General features: G+C 38.3%; 2 protein-coding genes and 1 long non-coding RNA gene across 6 annotated transcripts in view; 2 read left to right on the top strand and 1 right to left on the bottom strand.

Annotated features, from left to right (window-relative positions):
* Window positions 1–2,095: 2,095 nt before the first annotated feature.
* LOC137005166 (uncharacterized) overlaps window positions 2,096–20,914 on the bottom strand; it is a 64,306-nt gene continuing 45,487 nt past the window's right edge. Inside the window, exon 4 of the long non-coding RNA XR_010892213.1 lies at window positions 2,096–2,544. This is a non-coding gene — a long non-coding RNA (uncharacterized lncRNA). The remainder of the gene's footprint in view (window positions 2,545–20,914) is intronic.
* si:ch211-116o3.5 (uncharacterized protein LOC325902 homolog) lies at window positions 6,169–12,464 on the top strand. 3 transcript variants are annotated; one of them, XM_067365468.1, is made up of 5 exons: window positions 6,359–6,382; window positions 6,460–6,560; window positions 8,275–8,725; window positions 10,882–11,148; window positions 11,228–12,464. In XM_067365468.1, exons 3-5 carry the CDS (start codon window positions 8,314–8,316, stop codon window positions 11,695–11,697), a joined length of 1,149 nt encoding a protein of 382 aa, XP_067221569.1. In that variant the 5' UTR covers window positions 6,359–6,382; window positions 6,460–6,560; window positions 8,275–8,313; the 3' UTR covers window positions 11,698–12,464. The 3 variants fall into 3 exon arrangements, with proteins under 3 accessions (XP_067221568.1, XP_067221570.1, XP_067221569.1); XM_067365467.1 differs by having other exon boundaries at window positions 6,169–6,560; XM_067365469.1 differs by having other exon boundaries at window positions 6,170–6,560; window positions 11,231–12,461.
* trappc6bl (trafficking protein particle complex subunit 6B, like) lies at window positions 14,688–20,801 on the top strand. Of its 2 annotated transcripts, none has more exons than XM_067365211.1 (7): window positions 14,688–14,826; window positions 15,851–15,942; window positions 17,344–17,411; window positions 17,530–17,650; window positions 19,318–19,401; window positions 19,508–19,601; window positions 19,695–20,801. In XM_067365211.1, exons 1-7 carry the CDS (start codon window positions 14,823–14,825, stop codon window positions 19,724–19,726), a joined length of 495 nt encoding a protein of 164 aa, XP_067221312.1. In that variant the 5' UTR covers window positions 14,688–14,822; the 3' UTR covers window positions 19,727–20,801. The 2 variants fall into 2 exon arrangements, with proteins under 2 accessions (XP_067221312.1, XP_067221313.1); XM_067365212.1 differs by having other exon boundaries at window positions 17,533–17,650; window positions 19,695–20,798.

Below are 20,914 nucleotides of genomic sequence, written 5' to 3'. Positions count from 1 at the left end.
TTGCTGCCTGCCAGTCTTCTGAGCTCCAGAACTTCCTGAGGGTCCTTGTTTCTTATAACGCATGTATTGGGTTCGCAATGAATCCCACCGCTTCTTGAGCTCTTTTTCTGAGGGACAAAGTAAAATTTTGTAAGCATTAAGTGTTATGGCTGCTTATTTTGTCACTTTAATGAGTATTTGTTATGCCAACAAATGTTACTTTTTGCTGTATTGTTAATTATATTATTAACAATTTGATTAACTTTAATATTATTATGAAATATGAGATGCTAGCACAGCACATATTAATTACTGTCTGTTTCCATAAACAAACTTAGTTTGGTACACACAAAACACTAAAATGGTTATATTAGTTTTACTATGGACTATTGAACAATTACAAACAAGCTTTCTCAATTGCCAAAAAGGAAATCTTACCTGATATGACGAGTTTATTTTCGATCTCACGCCACAGTTCAGCTTTCAGCACACGGTTGACATAACATTTTTCCGTAATGTCATACAAACCCGGCCTTTCCTGGATCATGTTGATCAATTCGTCTTCACTTGCCTCGTTCCAGATAGCCATGTCTTTCACGTACCTAAGGTAAACAATGTGTGTTCCCTCTTGACTTCGTCGTTTACTTGCTTCGTCACTTCCGTTTTTCTTTTCTCATGCACTGGTTCGCTAGCTGAACAGCCAATCAGAATGATCATATGGCCCGACGGCCCGACGAGGTCCAACGCCGATTCAACATTTCGAATCGGCCGAAACAAAGCCGACGAGGACCAACTTCAGCCGACGGTGCAGAACACACCGAGGAAACTTAGTCGGCCGACGAAGAAAAACTGCCCGACGGCCGACCGTCGGCTTGGTGTGTTCCGGCCTTTACCTCAGCTGCCGCTGAATTTGGCATCTCAGCCGTATTTGTGCTTTTTTTTCTCGATTATTTTATACAATTATAAAATATGGCTTGCTGCATAATATTCGAGACTGATGTGTGTCTGTGTAGATGTGCATGCATGGGGAAGAGACACAGAACACACGTTGTTGGATCGTGGCATTGGCTGAAAGTTTTGATTGCGAGATTTACTACAATGACAATACCAGGAGGATATACAACTCTGACAGCACTGCTTGGATATTATAACTAAAACTGCTGCACTATTTTGAAAACAATATACTTTGGACACAGGCTCATTTGTTTGTTAGATACGATCGTATACAATTTTACAACATAAAGGCTGCTCAGATTGCATCCTTTCTTGAAGAACGATGACAGAGAGCAGATCATTCAGAAGAAATGTGAAATGTTTTTTTTTTTTTTTGCAATGGACATTTATATTTTACCCAAGTGCCACAGATTGGATTCATCTCGCGATCTCTATTATAAAGGTATGAAGTCCCATTTGATTTTCCATGTTGTTATTTGCACACCCAACATTACTGGTGTTGGAGCATCTATCTTAAAGAAACACCGTAGATTGACAGTAAACCTGTAGAACTTTCTGATGATAAAACTTATCTTCATTAATAATTTAGATAGTATCTAGATAGATAGCTCCTTTGCTTGCTAACATGGTCACGTCGAGCTAGACGGGCGTGGTTTCAGCAACCAGTCACATCAGCTCAAACCACCTCCCCGCCTCTTTGCCCATTTTCAGTTATCCGGGAGTGACGTGCGGTGACGCGCAGCTAAGATGGCCGCGGCCTCATTTACGCGTCAAAACTGCTGTTCAGAACTCTATGGGTGACGTCACGGACGCTACGTCCATATTTTTTTTACAGTCTATGGTTTACACCAGCCGCGCCGCGGTGCGTTTGAGAAGCGTCCCAGAAGCGGCTCGCTGCGCTGATCTTTGTTTTTGTTGTCCATAACTGGAATTTTAAGTGTATTAACTTCATCTGTATGGCTACAACAAAATAAAATATGGCATAGCAATAAACACAATTAAACCGGGCAAAATATAACCATTTAGCCATTAAAAACATGAAAAAAATCAACGAAAACAACGTTGGACAGGCAAAAATAAACCTTTTTTATTTATGCACAGTATATGCAACAGCAGTATTTGCACTGTAAACCTTTTTTATTTATATAAAGTGTGGGTGAACTTAAACTGTATGGCTATGCTGTGGTTCCTGTAGGCTTTGCGTGCGTGCGGGGGGTCGGGGGGGCCTCCATGTCCATTTTGCTTGGGGTCCCCAAATTCCTTCAGACGGCCCTGATTCCCTTTAAAAGCCAGTTGTGCTCGCGCCTGTCACAGACCCGCCAGGCTCATCCATCAGCCAATCACAGCGCACTCCCTCACTTCTAGCCACAAGCACCTGATCCTCATCATCACTCAATCACCATCAGATACTTTAGCACAGCACTCAGTTCACTGTCTGGTCTCGTTGATACAAGAACTACTATTCCGATGCTCCAGTTCATTGAGAATACTTACCCATTCCATTCAAGCGTGCTTCCCAGTCAAAGTGCAAAGTATTTGTGTTTGTGTCTCCCCATTGTCTCTGTGAGTTCACCCCACCACTTCGCCTCCAGTTAGCCACGTGTCATCCACCTGCAAGAGAAAGGACAGTATTACCACTTCTATTTCACCATCTCAAATACCTATTTAACTTACATTAAACAATTAACATTACTTACCTGCACATCTGTTATTCCTTGCTGTTTGAAAATAAATTCAGTTATATCTGCAAACCTGTTGTCTCCTATCCTTCTGTCCGTGACAGCGCCATGCCGGATTCACTATTTATATGCCGGAATTTGCAAGCGAATACTTCTCTAGCCCTTAAATGCATGACTGTTTTGCCAATCATTCTTACATATTCGGGTCTTTATCGACCCAGTTCTATATCTAACACAGAAGGATCTCTACCTGTCGCGATAATATAAAACTCCTCTGATATTAGAGTAACAATTACAGAAGAATAAAATAAAGCATATTTTGTTACCTTTTGGAGCTTGAAAGGGTTCAGTTTGAGCAGATGTTTTATGCCATCATCACTGTCCTTGTCAGAGCTCATTTCCCAGTAAATTCAGCAAATAATAGGTTAGTTTTATGTTTGAGGTCACGAATATGAGCCCATTCGCGATCTCAAACATATTCTCAAAACTATATAATTTTCAACATCTTCAAAATCAATATTTCGATCGCTAACAGCTTCACCAGATCCATCCAGTAACAGTTACAGTCATATCTGATTGCGTTCAGTACTTGTTCTGCAGTAAATCGCTGAGCCATTTCATGTTTTTCTTATTTTGTTTTCTGTCTAAATGAGTCGTCACTTCAGCATTGTGTATTAGACATTGCCACCTTGTGGAATAAAGGTGAATTGCACTTATTCCGTCATCTAAGATTCAATTATTGTTGTGCAGAAAAAATATACGTACACTCATACACACCTCGGGTCGTTTGCGACCCTATACAATTTGTACAAAAATAGGCATTCTTTTATAATTTTAGGATTTTTTTCTTGTTATATTCTTTATAATGAATTGATTGAGGAATACCAAGAAGGTTGATGTCTAACTTTAAAAAATGAACGAGGAGGAGGGTAATGAATGACGTCCTGGGTCACTAAAGACCCGAGGTATGCATTTAAGGGCTAGTGAGGAGATGCACGATCAGACCATCTACGGGTCAAGCCGGATTCCACCAAAGCAGTTTTATCTTTATGCACACAATAATAATCTTTTACATTATGATTTTAATTTTAATATTTGGCATGTGTGTGCTGCTGCGTGTCCCTGTGTGTGTGTGTGTGTAATAAGCAAAGTGTACGCAAACCTGTAGGTGCCTATTACTAACACGCTCTTTAAATAACAAAACAAATATTGCACCATTGACTTTAGACCAGGTTTTTGTTAGTCAATGTTTTGTTAGTCTATTTCAGTTGCCTCAAAATAGCAACGCGCCAGCAATGCACCTGAACACACCTCGTTTTCGGACCAGCACGCCCATGGGTGCACAAATGGGCGCAAATGCATTTGCTATTTAAACAAAGTGGCGCAGGACATGAAACGGACCAAGAGGTGAACAGTACAACACTGTGCTTGTACTGTGCATTGTTAGGCTACATTGTAAGTAAGTTCAAGTAAATATGCTAGAAAAATGTTACTCATTCAATATGTGCACGGAAAAGGAACATAATCGTCTAAAATGTCATTTATATGACACAGAGACGCACATCTTTGAAGCGAAGATACATCATGAAAATAGAAATAAGATTCTCTGGTCTGATGAGACCAAGAATTCTAAGCGGCATGTGTGGAGAAAACCAGGCACTGCTCATCACCTGTCCAATACAGTCCCAACAGTGAAGCATGGTGGTGGCAGCATCATGCTGTGGGGGTGTTTTTCAGCTGCAGGGACAGAACGACTGGTTGCAATTGAGGGAAAGATGAATGTGGCCAAGTACAGGGATATCCTGGACGAAAACCTTCTCCAGAGTGCTCAGGACCTCAGACTGGGCCGAAGGTTTACCTTCCAACAAGACAATGACCCTAAGCACACAGCTAAAATAACGAAGGAGTGGCTTCACAACAACTCTGTGACTGTTCTTGAATGGCCCAGCCAGAGCCCTGACTTAAACCCAATTGAGCATCTCTGGAGAGACCTAAAAATGGCTGTCCACCAACGTTTACCATCCAACCTGACAGAACTGGAAAGGATCTGCAAGGAGGAACGGCAGAGGATCCCCAAATCCAGGTGTGAAAAACTTGTTTCATCTTTCCCAAAAAGACTCATGGCTGTATTAGATCAAAAGGGTGCTTCTACTAAATACTGAGCAAAGGGTCTGAATACTTAGGACCATGTGATATTTCAGTTTTTCTTTTTTAATAATGTCAACAATTCTGTGTTTTTCTGTCAATATGGGGTGCTGTGTGTACATTAATGAGGAAAAAAAATGAACTTAAATGATTTTAGCAAATGGCTGCAATATAACAAAGAGTGAAAAATTTAAGGGGGTCTGAATACTTTCCGTACCCACTGTATGTAGAAAATTATGCCATAATTTAAATTGTTAAATATCAAATGTCCAAGATTCAAGTTTAAAAAAATCAAATCTATAAAAAATAGCACTCAATATTCAATTCTGTTAAATGACACTTGTCAATATTCGAATTTACACTATTCAAATTCAGATCATATTATTATATTTCTAACTCGATATTTATACACCACTGAAAACACAGTTATGTATATTATAATGCATTTCTGTCAATAGATCCTCCAAAATTTTACACATTGCACCTTTCATCATGAATTCATTTACAGATTAGGGAGCTAATCACATTTTTTTAGAAGGGCTGAGTAGAAATTTAGGGGGGCTGAAGCCCTCCTAAAAAGGGACGCCCCCAAAAATGAAAATTATGTCATCATTTACTCACCATTTATGTTGAGTAAATGATTAGATCATCTTTGAAACACAAATAAAGATATGTTTAAAAAATCTGAGCAATTTCTGTCCCTCCGTTGTCAGTCCAAGCACATCATGAACAACATGAGTAAACGATGACAGAATTTTAAGATATAGGTGAACTAACCGTTTATGCATCATGTATGATAGTATGCGTGTATGATAGTAACAGCTGGTGTAATTCTCCCACTGACTGTCATTGGAGAATGAATGTTTTGCAAATTGTACCTATTTTGATTTCTTTTAATATTCAACCTCTATTAAAATGTGAAGACTTTATTTACAATTCTTAAAGCACTTTGAGAACATCAACACTACTCCGATACACAAGGAGGCAGTAACGAGGTCACAGTGTAATGTTATTCATCCACAAGCGGGAGCAGCAAAAATCGCACTGCAAAGCAAAGCAAAAGCTTACTGTTTCTATCAATGTAGTTTTCTTCCAGCAGGGGGCGCTTGACGGCCCAGAAAGCAGAATCGATCATCAAGCCACATCCCGATCTCAGGGTTCGTTTTGTCTTACGGTGGACTTCTAAATGAATAATCACGAAATTATATTCAGTACACAGATTCCTATATGACAGACAAAACAGAAATCCGCCATAATAATAAGTGCACGAGTATTAAAAAAGTCCTTATTAAATAATCACAATCGACTGTCATTGGTTCATCCTATTCAGCGCTGTGAAAAGTAACACTTATCACGTGACAACGCCGGTTACATGACTAATGTAAATAACGAGCTGGACAATAATTAACATTAGAAAAACGACTTGTAATTTTTAAATGCCGTTGAGTTGAAAATACACAATGAATAGTAATAATAATTGTACACATATCGTATCTAATTAATTGAAAACATCATTCGGAGCGCTCATCTCTGCCTGTGTCAGATTTGATGTTTCAGGCTAATGGCCGCTCTAGCCGCTCGCTCTATTTCTGTGAGAAACCAAGAGGGGAAAGGCACAGTATGAAGTAAACAGATGTTCTCAGTGTCTTGATATCATTCAAAATATTTCACAATCAACAACCATCTAAATGTTTTTACGCAGCCTGTCATTTCGCCAGTTTACCGCGTTTCGGCCGATGCGGAGGCGTTTTCGATGAATCCCTGCTGCATTACAGTATGTGCAGGAGGCCTACAACTTAACAGGTCTGTGGAGACTGGCAATGCTTTATGCTGTTGAGGTTTATTATTCATTTCATCTGTTTTAATAATGACTAGACCTATTAATGTATAACGTACAGTAATGACTTGCATTGGGGTCCAAATACCTGAGACCACTAGTCAAAATTAATTATTTGTTTAGTGTTATGTTTTTTTTTTTTTTTTGAATAGTGAATGTTATGATTGACACAATTTTAATAATCAATTTTCAATATTCAAACGAATTTAATAATGTCTTAAAATCACCATGAAATAAAAATGGACAATGATATGATGTTTATTATAATTAATTTGTTAACATCATAGTTTTTTTTTTTTTTTTTTTTTAATTCATGTGCCCTCTGTAATCTTTAATTACGCATTAAAGGGTTAGTTCCCCCAAAAATGAAAATTCTGTCATTAATTTTCACCCTCATGTCGTTCCAAACCCGTAAGACCTTTGTTCATCTTCGGAACACAAATTAAGATATTTTTGATCTGTAACTCCATTGACAGGCTATGCAACTACCACTTTCAGGCCCCAGAAAAGTATTAAAGACATCTTTAAAGTAATCCATGTGACTTCAGTGGTTTAACTTCAATTTTATGAAGCAATGCACAAAGAAACATAATTTTCCACTTTATTTACAAAATATTAATCTCCATCACATGTTCATGTAACACCGTCAGCGACATGAGGGTGAGTAAATGAAAGAATTTAAATTTTTGGGTGAACTATCCCTTTAACTTGCAATTCTGATGACGTGCACCAGCATGAGGGCGGGGCAATAATACTCCCTCCCCTCCAGAAACCTGATTGTAGAAATTTTTTAAACGACAACAATCCAATCAATTTTAAATGGATAAAATGAACTCCCACTCTACTTTTTTTTCTTTTTCTTTTTTTTTGTAAAGTCTTTTCACTCAGATCAATAGACAAAAAAAAATCCTTTATTTATTTATTTTTACAAAAGGCTTTACAAGGTCAGTGTCAAAAATTTGACATAGTAAGGTTTCGCAAGGTTTCTAGACAATTGTTTTTTTTTTATTGAGCTTCTTTAAAATTTGAAGTACCACGTTTGCAGAACACCACGTCATGTGCGAGATGTTGCAAACACAATGTTCAAACACTTCCATCTAGCAATTTTTCCACCAAAAAAAAAACACAAAAAAAACGCACAGTGTAATGGCTACTTATAGTGCAGAATCTGACATTTTTCTTATTGATTTTACATCATAGTGTTTCCTTGTTTTATATTTCAAAAATTCTAAATTAGATTTTGTATCCTAGATTTTAATTGTGGTCTCAGACCTGACAATATGAAAAAGTACTTACATTAAAGTCAGCATGAAATGGAAGTTACGATAATCTTTTCTTCCCTGTTGTGATGTATATCCAAGTGAAACGGCTTCTCGAACCAATAAAACAAACAAACTAACAAAAATGTCGGGCTGGACTTGATTTTGTCCATAGGGAATTGATTGGATGGTTGTGGTTTGCTATTGGTGGATCTCATGTGAGTGACAGGTTGTCCCGCCCTTGTGCCAGTAAATGTCATCAGAGAACAGAAGAGATGTAAGAGGGAGGGGAAGCTATTTGGATTAAAGATTATGAGGGCATATACATTTTTATTTTAAATAATGATGTGCAATCATTTATAAGAAATACTGCAATATTCCATAAATAACAAGAGTTCTTTAATCTACCCTCTTTCCGAAGTGGGTTACATGTTTAGGGGCCTCAAACAGGGAGGAGACCATGAACCTGAACGAGAAGAAGCCCAACAAGTGGTGGACAGAACCGGACACGTTTGCCATGCTGGCCCTCATAGAGCAGATGGGTCTGGTCCACGAGCTGGACAAGAAGCGTCAGCGCAACGAATCCCTCTTCCGACGCCTCCGTCTGAGTCTGGCAAAGCGGGGCATCCACTTCACCGTCACCCAGATCCGTAACCGCTGGAAGAGCCTCAAACACAAGTACCGTAAGATCAAACTGGCCAGCTACCGAAGTCCAGCTGCACGTCTCTCTGCCATCGAGTCTTTCCGCTACTTCCATATGCTGGATCACATGTTGGTGCGCAGACCAAAGACGGGAAGCAGGGAGGACGACCTCACAGATGGTCACGCCCTTCTTGGACGGTCACTCGCAGACCTGGATGACCACACAGATAGTACTGATGCCCATTGCCTTTTTGCATGACTTGCAGTTTATTTGTCTATATGCAAATGAATAGTTCATCCAAAAATGAAGATTTGGTCATTTACTCACCCTCATGTCGTTCCAGACCCGTGTATTTTGTGGAACACTGTATTTAATGTTAGAATGGGATGCTCTTCTCCTTACAATGGATGTGAGGACGGATGCCGTCAGGCTCAATGAAAACGTCACAAAAGTGCCCATATGATTTGTGCACTATATTCCAAAGTCATATTATTTTGTGTGAGGTGCAAGTTGTTATTCACTGATAATCTTCACCTCTACCACAGCTCTCAAATCCCATTCACATTCACATATATTTAAAAAATGGTGCATCAAGACTTGTTGCACCAGGTTTGACATTAATGGTATCAAATTAGCATATTTCCCAGTTTACTTTTAATTGTAGAAAAAAGAGCCTGTATGTGGAACACAAAAAGAGTTTCACTGAAGAAAGAAAGTCACATGGGTTTTTGTGTATAAATGATGACAGAATTTTCATTTTTGGGTAAACTATTACATTTTTACATTAGAAATTGTGAAGACCCTGTTGTATTTTCTTACTTTATAAGAAAATACGGTCATATTGTCTTACTTTATTTATAGTTTTTATGAATGGCAGCATGTCACACAACCTCTCCAGGTTGGCAACTGTAAAATTTGGCCAGCCTTAACATGCATCTTTTGACTCCAAAAAAAGAAAAGAGATATGAGAACTGTTTTCTGCCCCCAATTATAAGTTGATAGGCTTCATCAATATTGGTGATTTTGCACAATTATTCGGTTAGTTATATTTTATTGTTTGCACTTCGTTTTATCCATGACCTACCAATTGAGATATCTTATACAATATATTAAAGGGATAGTTCACCCAAAAAAAAATAAAATAAAATTCTGTTATCATTTATTCATGCTTGTGTCATTACAAATCCATATAATTTTCTTTCTTATGTGGAACATAAAAGAAGATATTTTTGAGAAATGTCTTTGTGTCCATATACTCTTCAGAATATCTTCTTTTGTGTTCTGAAGATGAACGAAAGTCATAAAGGTTTGGAACAACGTGAGGGTGAGTAAAATTAGGACAATTTTAATTTTTGGGTGAACTAACCTTTTAATTTGATCACATTCTTGGTATTATTGCCTTGTTTCTGGGCATTAGTTAGACTGGTGTTTTCCAACCCTGTTTCTGGAGGCACAACAAGGGTACATTTACACATCAACAATGTACTAAAAACTGAAATATTTTGTCTTTGCGTTTTCCGCGTACAGACGGCAATGTTGTCAAAATGATCCTTGTTCATACGGATCTGCGAAAATGACTAAAAACGCTGTATTATTCATGCCAGGCCAGTAGTTGGTGATGTCACTTTGTAAAGAAACTCCAGTTCTGCAGAGTTCAGCTCCAACCCTGATAAAAACTCACCTGCCTGTAGCTTTCTAGTAACCCTTCAGAACTTGATTAGCTTGTTCAGGTGTGTTTGATTAGGGTTGAAGCATAACTCTGCAGGACTGTGGCTCTCCAGGACCGACATTCGCCACACCTGCTATAGACTGAACACACAATACGCATGCGCATGACGTCACCGTTTTCACACGTTTGTAGTTTACACGGAGACAATAACAATAGTTTTCAAAAACGTGCACTTTGAAAGTTTGTGTTTTCAGGCCCCCAAAAAACTGTTGTTGAGGACAACCAAAATGCATTAAAAGTTTGAGTTGAACATGCTGTTGTGTAAACATCCCCCTGACTCTACAAATTTTCGAACTAACGTGTTCCTAGTCAAACACACCAGATTCAATTCAGCTCGTTAGTAGAGACTCCAAAACCAGAAATAGATGTGTCAGATAAGGAAGACATCCAAAATATGCACTGTTGTTGTGCCACCAGGAACAGGGCGGGGAAACTTTGAGTTATATTTTTCTTTTCTACACAGACTTTGACAGGTTTTATACTCCAACCAAAAATGATAATTCTGGCATTATTTACTTACCTTCATGTTGTTCCAAAGCTGTATTCATTTTTGGGTGGAGTATCGCTTTAAATGTCTTCAGGGTCTCTCTAGAGTTGCTTCGTATAATTGTATAATACAAGTCTGTTTATGCAAGTCCATTGATCTCCTCTTCCAGGTCCTTGGCCTGAAGGCATAATCCCGAAATGTGAGCCTGAGAACATGTCTTCTACACTTGAACCTGATGTTGACGAGAGTCTGAATCCCGATGACGTGGCCGGTTCTGAGCCTCCAAGCTGGGCTGTAGGACCAGATGAAGTTATGACCCTGGGCTTGTCAGGAGAATACCTCTATGCAGTGAAGACCGAACCACCATCCCTGTGCACTCCCAACAGTACAGAAAGTACAAGAGACGCCGCTGACTGCAGCCACGACGATTTCCCAGGTGACCTACTGGTTCAATTCTGTGTGGTACAACAAACTAAATGACCTCACGAGTCACAGTTCTTCTTGTTTTATCCTAGCAGGAACTTCAGAGGAGACCAGCAGCCTCATCCTCCAGCAGCTGACCATCCTGAACCACCGGCTTGGAGAACAGCTGGCCGAGCAGAGAGCCTTCCACTGCAGCATGCTGGGAATGATGGATCGCCAGATCCAGGTCCTGGAGCAGCTCTCCAATTTCACCAGGAACCACCAACAGTTTGAATCTCCGAAGACGGACTCTTCAGTTAGTCTGAACGTGCTTGAAGCTCAAACGCAGACTCTTGAGCCATGTCCTATGTTCCTCATGCCCAAAATGGAACCAACAGCTACTCCTTGGAAGGTCTCTCTCGTGGAAGTACACAAAAAGTCACATTCTGAATCGGGCAGTGACACTGAGACTTCTCAAACCACGGAGGGGTGCAAAGAAAGCACTTCTAGTCCACCTTCTTTAGAGATTTCATCCTCAACCAAGAACGTTGTTGTGCAGAATGGATTGTGGAAGCACGATTGAGTAGTGTTCATTTATTGGGACATTATGCATTCACTAGGAACAACACCACCATAAATATTTTGTCCTGTAGATGTTTCAGGAGGTTGCTTGTCTGATGCAATATCTGAAACATCAACACGTGCATTTTTTTTCTTTTCAGTTTCATAGGAAAGTATTCAGTGCTCTGATGTTTTAATCAGTAACACTTTGGAGAAATAGAACAATAGCCTTATTGCTATTATTTATTTACTTTGGTTTGTTTGCGAACTAACAGTCGATGTGAATCTTAGATGGTAAGTAACTCAACAGTGATTGTTTCGAAATCGCAGTTCGGACCAAGGTAGCTTTATGTCTGTAATCATCTAACATTATCTGAGGAAAAAAAAGGTAAGCTTAAAGATGTGTAAAAGTATGAATTTCTTCCAGTAATGTTTGGGACACACTTTAAGACTGATTTTAACAAAAGAGTGTGTGTTGTCATGAATTTCATCATCTAATGTCAACTCATATGTGGTTTAGTATGACCTTATAAGTCTGTTCATTTCAATAACTGCTTGCCTCTTATTATAAAGTAATATTTCACTGAAATGTGTCATTTTTCACATGCAAAATGGATCAGGTTTGGGTTAGTTGTGATGGCACTGATTCCAGCAATCAGATCTTTCTCACTAGTGTATGCACATGATACTGAGAAATCATATTTATGTCTAGCTAAAAACATACTAGAGTTGAAATAGTAAAAATTTTTTTTTAAAAATCCACATTTAATTGTAATGAAGTAAAGCAACTTAACTTATTTTACGTAGCTTTTAAGAAATTGACTTGAAAAGACAACAGATATTTTGTCATTAAATTGTAAAGCAACCTAATAATAAATTTTTTTATATTAAATTTATTATAGAATTTTTTTTTATTTAAATAGATTTTATCTAAAATATCATTGTAAAGTATCCTTTTTAATCAGAATCTGCACAATTTTCTGAGATTTTCACATTCTCTCTCTCTCTCTCTCTCTCTCTCTCTCTCTCTCTCTCTCTCTCTCTTTCTCTCTCTCACTCGGAGTATATGATACTCCTTGGAGCATATATATATAATATATATATATATATATAATATATATATATATATATATATACACCGATCAGGCATAACATTATGACCACCTTCCTAAAATTGTGTTGGTCCCCCTTTTTGCTGTCAAAACAGCCCTGACCCATCGAGGCATGGACTCCACTAGACCCCTGAAGGTGTGCTGTGGTATCTGCACCAAGATGTTAGCAGCAGATCCTTTAAGCCCTTAAGTTGTGAGGTCGGGCCTCCATGGATCGGACTTGTTTGTTCAGCACATCCCACAGATGCTCGATTGGATTGAGATCTGGGGACAAGTCAACACCTCAAACTTGTGTCATATTTCCTGAACTATTTTTGCTTTGTAGCAGGGCGCATTATCCTGCTGATAGAGGCCACAGCCAGCAGGGAATACCGTTTCCATGAAAGGGTGTACATGGTCTGCAACAATGCTTCGGTAGGTGGTACGTGTCAAAGTAACATCCACATGGATGGCAGGACCCCTGGTTTCCATGCAGTATATTGCCCAAAGCATCACACTGCCTCCACTGGGTTGCCATCTTCCCATAGTGCATCCTGGTGCTACGTGTTCCCCAGGTAAGCGACGCATACACCCAGCCATCCAAAAGAAAGCATGATTCATCAGACCAGGTCACCTTCTTCCATTGCTCCGTGGTCCAGTTCTGATGCTCACGTGTCCACTGTTGGCGCTTTCGCCGGTGGATGGGAGTCATCATGGGCACCCTGACAGGTCTGCGGCTATGCAGCCCCATACGCAACAAACTGATGCACTGTGTATTCTGACACCTTTCTATCAGAACCAGCATTAACTTCTTGAGCAATTTAATCTACAGTAGCTTGTTGGATCGGACCACACGGGCCAGCCTTCACTCCCCACGTGCATCAATGAGCCTCGGCCGCCAATGACCCTGTCGCCAGTTCTCCACTGTTCCTTCCTTGGAGCACTTTTGATAGATACTGACCACTGCAGACCGGGAACAACCCACAAGAGCTGCAGTTTTGGAGATGCTCTGATCCAGTCGTCTAGCCATCACAATTGACCTTTCGCCGGGAGTTTGACTGACAAGCGATCTAACCAATCAGAACGCCGCATCCGCCATTTTGTCCGACAAAGCAGCCAGTAGTTAAAAGATTAACCTCGGTGGAGTTAAACTTGAAAAATGGTGTGTATTGACGTCTTTCCGCGTTTAAAACAACATTCATTCTCATGTTCATCATGGACTAATAGGAAGAGATGATCGGTTTTTACGAGCGGTTGAGCTGAGGATCTACAGCAATCTGTCACGACCATGGTCACGACACATTAAAGAGCAACAAAACGGTTTTTATTGTTTGAATTTATTTAATAACTACACGGTTTGAAAGCTGGGACTTTGTTTAATATCATAAGTAACCTGCTCTGTCTTGTCTGTCGATGTGTGGTCTCTATCTTCTTTGTTCCGCGATGTATTTTTCACTGCGTGTGGAGTGACAGCGCCACGGCTTGTCGGACAAAGCAACAGTAACTAAGGGGGGCGGGGCTCGGCGAAAGGCTAATTCGGCTCTTGTCAAACTCACTCAAATCCTTACGCTTGCCCATTTTTCCTGCTTCTAACACATCAACTTTGAGGACAAAATGTTCACTTTGCTGCCTAATATATCCCATCCACTAACAGCTGCCGTGATGAAGAGACTCGCACCTGTCAGTGGTCATAATGTTGAGCGGTGAGCGGCATAATGAGCGGTGTATGCACGTTATATTGTTCAAAAGTTACTGTTCAGTACGATGTTTTATTGTTTTTGAAAGAAGTCTCTTGTGCTCACCAATGTTGCATATGTTTAATGATTTAATTGATATAATATTATTACAATGAATTATAATATGAGGGACAATAAATTAACTTGTGTGAATGAGCGCAGATATCAGATTCAGTTGTGGGTATTTTCTCCATAGCAGCAGGTGGCAGTATTGGTTGTGTAAGAATCAGCGACACTACACTGAAGAAACGAAGACGGATTTTGTGCATCTGGATGTTTTTCATAAATGCATTTTTATTTCATGACTGAAGATACGTGCAATGAGTAAGTAATTTAAGACGTGTGTTTATATTAACGCCACATCATATTTAACGTCAACAGACAGAGCACGTTAACAGAGTTAATCGCTGGAGGTGCAGTAACATTAGCTGAGCTGTCTGAGCAGATGCCTTCACTTATGTACACTTGTATGTATGCTTATGATTTTTAGCTTCACGTATCAAATAAATATATTTAAAAAATCCCAATTCCAAGAAGACTCTTAACAGCAAGCTTGCAGTGATCTGTATTGACACTAACTCACATAAACACACTGAAGACACAATATAGTTACTGCTTCTGTACGGTTTAATGTATAACGTTAAAGATCTGAAACGTTATTCACATGAGAAAACTAATTCATAGTGTAAGTTATATTGTACATTACGGTTGGATTTTCAGTATTTTAGATGCCACTCATCCTTGTCACACCCTAAAATTAAAATGCAGCTATATACATACAAACAAACAAATAAACACACACACACACACATAGTATATATATATATATATATATATATATATATATATATATATATATATATACATACATACATACATACATACATACATACATACATACATAGATACATATGGTTCAGTTTATATGGTTAAAAATCAATATAATAAAAAATGAAGTATACATGTTACAAATATTTTTATACTAGTTTTGTTTTCTACTCACTATAGTACTGTCCTGTTACTGTGTAGATGTATTATTGGTTCAATTAATCTATTTATTTAGTTAGTTTTTAAAAATTTTACACTTTTTTTTTCTGTAAACTTGTCCACTGAATTAAACATCAACACACGAGGCATTATCCAGCTTGTCAAAAACTCTTTCTCAGATTGTGTACTTCTATGCCAGCTGTTTTTAAAGCATATCTAATCCTTTGAAAAATATTCCCAGGTGGAAAAAAGAAGTGGTAGAGACATTTCTGGCTTTAATGTGTTAAACCCAGAAATGGCCATTTGTCCGTAGGAGTGTTTCCAGATGTTTGAGGAACTTTCCGTGGATGTTCTCTTTCAGATATGGCAGATGACGCTCTGTTTGAATTCCTCCACATGGAGATTGTTGCTCACGTGTACAAGGAGCAGGCGACCCGGGAGGACATTGATAAGGTACCATCTTATAGTGCAGTCTACAAAATGTCCATACTGCACATATCTGCTTTTTCCCCTTTGCTTTAAATGGTTAGTTCACCCAAAAATGAAAATTCTGTCATTTATTACTCACCCTTATGTCGTTCCACACCCGCAAGACCTCCGTTCATCTTCGGAACGCAAATTAAGATATTTTTGTTGAAATTCGATGGCTCAGTGAGGCCTGCGTATATCCAGCAATGACATTTCCTCTCTCAAGATCCATAAAGGTACTAAAAACATATTTAAATCAGTTCATGTGAGTACAGTGGTTCAAATTTAATATTATAAAGCAACAAGAATACTTTTTTTGTGCCAAAAAACCCCCAAAGTAACGATTTTTTTTTAACAATATCTATTTCAAAACACTGCTTCATGAAGCTTCGGAGCTTTACGAATCGAATCAGTGATTCGGATCAAGTATCAAACCACTAAACTGATTTGGAGTTACAAAGTCACGTGATTTCAGCACTGTCTCGATTTGTAAAGCTCCGAAGCTTCCTGAAGCAGTGTTTTGAAATAGATATTGTCATTGCTTTATAATATTAATATTGAACCACTGAACTCACATGAACTGATTTAAATATGTTTTTAGTACCTTTATGGATCTTGAGAGAGGAAATGTCATTGCTGGCTATGCAGGCCTCACTGAGCCATCAGATTTCATCAAAAATATCTTAATTTGTGTTCCGAAGATGAACGAAGGTCTTACGGGTGTGGAACGACATGAGGGTGAGGAATTAATGACAGAATTTTCATTTTTGAGTGCCCCTTTTCAGTGCTGCACTTCTTGTGTTCTGTCTTCCAGTTTTCTATTTCCACAGCATGAAGGTAAAATCTTACGGATTTATGAATAAACATTTGTTATGACATCAGTGCTCATTATAACTTTTATGGTAACACTTGTCAATAAGGTACGTTAGTTAACTTCATTAGTTAACATGAACTAATAATGAACTGCACTTCTGCAGCATTTATTAATCTTTGTTCATGTTAATTTCAACTTTTACTAATACATTATTAAAATCTTGTTAACATTAGTTAATGCACTGTGAACTAACATGAACAAACAATGAACAACTGTATTTTCATTTACTAATGAAGATGAGTAAATAACCATTGCTCATGGTTAGTTCATGTTAGTTAATGCACCAACTATTGTTTAACTAATGAACCTTATTGTAAAGTGTTACCACTTTCGCTAATTAATCTTCAACAGCGATGCCATAGAAATATACAGATCTACCACAAAAACGGAAGTTCAAAGACAACATTTTAAAGACGGTCGCACGCTTGATTCTCTGGCACATAAGGTCTATAGCATTTTGTATTATTTATATTCTTTTGTATTCGTATCGTGCTCTGATTTGCTTTCTTAAGGAGAGAGTGACATGTGTATCTACTCTAGAGGGAATGGGCTTCAGAGTTGGACAAGGACTGATTGAAAGGTATTCTGATGTACAGATTCAAAACGTTATACATGTTTTCATATGCACTACATTGTATTATTATTATTATTAGGTTATAAACCTTTTGATGGAATGATTTTGCATATGTTTTTTTGAGAAGGCTTACAAAAGACTGCCCCACTTTCAAGGATGACCTGGACATAATGAAGTTCCTCTGTAAAGACTTCTGGAGCACTATCTTCAAAAAACAAATCGACAACTTGAGGACAAACCATCAGGTCTGAAAGTTCAAGTGTGTTTTTTTTTTTTTTTTTTTGTTATATTACCTTTCATTAGCTGTTTGTGAATGTAAAAGGTCTGCAAAGTTTCAAAGTTCATGACAAATAAAGTCATTGTCTCCTAAAAGAACTGACGCTAAACTGGTTTTGTAACAGATTTGCTTAATCCCAGCCTATGGTCTTCATCGGCTGCCCATGCACAACATTTTAATTCGTCCTCAAACACTGTAGTTGTAGCTGAGACTTGGAAGAGTTTGGTTCGTGTTGTCGACATGTTGAGAAGACGGCATTTTCTGCACTGCGAAAGCAAATCCACTTTGCATGCACTTCTAAAGGATGAGGACTCAGGCTCAAATTAATACAGTAAAGGCAGGAACACACCAAGCCGACGCTGATGGACTAGTGGTGATGAAAGCAGACTGCGGGGTTGGCTCACGTCGGCAGCGTCTGGGTCCAAAGTTGCCCTGAAACACCAAACTGACGCCCGACACCCGACGGCCAAGTAGCACGTCAGTTTTGCGCCTGCGTAAGAAGTAATGCCTTTACGTACCAGCAGGTGGCAGTAGCTGAACAGCCAATCAGAATGATCAGATGGCCTGACGGACCGACGAGCTCTGACGCCGATTCAACATGTCGAATCGGCCGAAAAAAGGCCAATGAGGACCAACTTAAGTGGCCGACAAACAAAAACTGCCCAACGGCCGACCGTCGGCTTTGTGTTCCGGGCTTAAAACTGACGCCATTGTTACTGTTTGCATCACTATGTATACAAGTGCTGAGAAAGAGCTGAAATCCAGATATGGTAATGGAAGTTTCATTCCCGACACACACTGTAAGACAGATCACAACAGACTGGGCCATCTGACCAATCAGAGCAGAGAAAGCTCTCAGAAAGGAGGGGTTTATAGAGAGACAACCCTTTATTGAACCATTTCTGACTCTGTGAAAAAAGAAGTGATGTTTTTTGACCTTGAATGGCTGTAAACCTAGACTGGGTAAACCCAGCCTGATCTACCGGCGATTTGATTTTGCCCGGCAACTCAGTCTGGAAACCATACATTCATTTCTACTGCGTCTGTTACACTTTTGCGGGAACCAATCACAGGCTGGCTTATCCAATTTGCTCGCTATTGGCTGGTATAACACCATGACGATAGAGAAGCGACGGCAATTCCTTTTAACTTCTCGACCGACGATGCTGAATGACTTCTTTAGTTAAGCAAACAAATCGCTCGAGAGGGTGTAAATACCACTCACTTTCATGTTTCATTTTGTTTTTTTTGCACAACCTGCAAAAATCGCTCGATGCCATTCTTGCTTCTGCAAACCGCTGATCAATGCTACAAACCAAAACAAACTAAACCTGTCTGGAGTTGTCGCGTCGCTATGCAAAGTACGTCACCCGGATCGTTGATCTGATTGGTTGAAGGACTATCCAATTGCGTGAATAATGCTTGTTGATCACGCCTCTTGTGCAGAAGAAAAGTATAGCAAACTCCCCAAACCAATGTTCAATTTTAAATTGAGCTTGGTCTGGTGATAGCCTGTTTTAGGTTAACATCCAAAACAAAATTAGCACCCTTTAAAATAATTCAAATATGGGCCGTTTAATATGTGGCAACACATTTAAGCATTATTGTAATTCCTTTTCTCTGGCTTTGTTTTAGGGCACATATGTCTTACAGGATAATAAATTTGCACTACTTACTCAACTCTCCAGTGGAAAGCAATACCTTGAGGAAGCCCCAAAAGTGAGAGTGATATTAGGCCCATCATATTCTGACATTATTTTGTCTAAATTATTTATAGCACAAGAAATGAAATGTTAACAGATCTATATATGCGTCCTCTCTGCAGTACTTGGCCTTTTCCTGTGGGCTGATTCGGGGCGGCCTCTCAAACCTGGGCTTGGAGAGTGTAGTGACTGCAGAGGTTTCTTTAATGCCATCATGTAAGTTTATGCTAACCTTATAATCAACCTGATGTATTTCTCACCCTGATTGAGACTGTACATGTCCTCACTGCCTTTTTCTGTTCTTCATAGGTAAATTTCAAGTTGTAATTCAGAAACTCTAGGATGGACTAAATGAGCAATGAACAGCATTGTTTCTTCAGTTAACTTTGTCAATGTGAATTAGATGGACCTAGATTCTAAATGTTTACATTTACAACGTTATTTTTGATATAATGCTGTTTGCGGTTTCAAGTTATATTTCAGCGAGAGAGTTCAAACACATTTCTATGCATATTTTTCTCACTTAAATACAAACCTGTTTGGAAATATTCTGAATGTCATATTTTACCTCAACACTTCTTATTATAAACTAAATTACTGAAACGGATAATCATGGAAACATATTTTCAAAAATGTGACATTTTGTATCTTCTGAATTGTTTATTATACATTATCAGATTTGGGTCACTTAACATATTTTGGCCATTTTACTTTGTTTGGATAAGACATTAAAAAAAATGTTAGATGTATATTTGTTTTGTTTTTTTTACCATTTTATTGTAAATGTAAATTATTTCTTCATATTTGGGACAGTTAATTTGTTTGAGAAAATTGTATACATTATCTAAAGCTATTATTTAGTAATGACACATCTGATTAATTATTTGAAGAAAAACAGCTCTTTTTTGTTTAGAAATATGTTTATAGTTTGGGAATGTTACTGTTATATCTCACTGGTGAAGTTTTTACAAAAGAAAAAAAATAGATACTTGATTATACCAGAAGAGGGCAATCTTTGTCAGTCAGATGAATGCCATCTACTGTAGAGTGAAAACTCAAAAATATTTTATCATAAATGTTTCATTTGAATGATCTAGGTACAAGCTTCTTGCACATAAGCTAGTCAGAGAACTCTTTACAGCCGGTACTTCAGTTAACTGAAGCTTTGTTTTACTAGTTTTTCTGTGTACCATGCTTGTTTATTTACTGCACAATTCTGAATTTATAACCATTCAAATAAATTAAGGAATAAAAAAATGTGCTTTTAAGTGTTTGAATCTGAAATGCTCAAAATGCAAAATAACAATAAACATAAGTACATTTCTATAATATCTGATATATATTTTGTTTCTTATTACTAGCCAAAAGTTTAGACATTTATGTTTTTTGTTGGTTTTCAAAAGAGATTGATGCTTTTATCCACCAATGTGGCATTTAAATAAAAATAAATGATTTTTTTTTTCAGCCATTTGTTTACTTAGAAAATACTATCACAGAAACTGTAAAAAACATACTAAAACATATTAGAA

Source organism: Chanodichthys erythropterus, chromosome 17 (assembly GCF_024489055.1).
Source record: "Chanodichthys erythropterus isolate Z2021 chromosome 17, ASM2448905v1, whole genome shotgun sequence".
NCBI lineage: Eukaryota > Metazoa > Chordata > Actinopteri > Cypriniformes > Xenocyprididae > Chanodichthys > Chanodichthys erythropterus.
The sequence above is the reverse complement of the archived record's forward strand: the minus strand, read 5'-3'. Positions and strand labels throughout refer to the sequence as shown.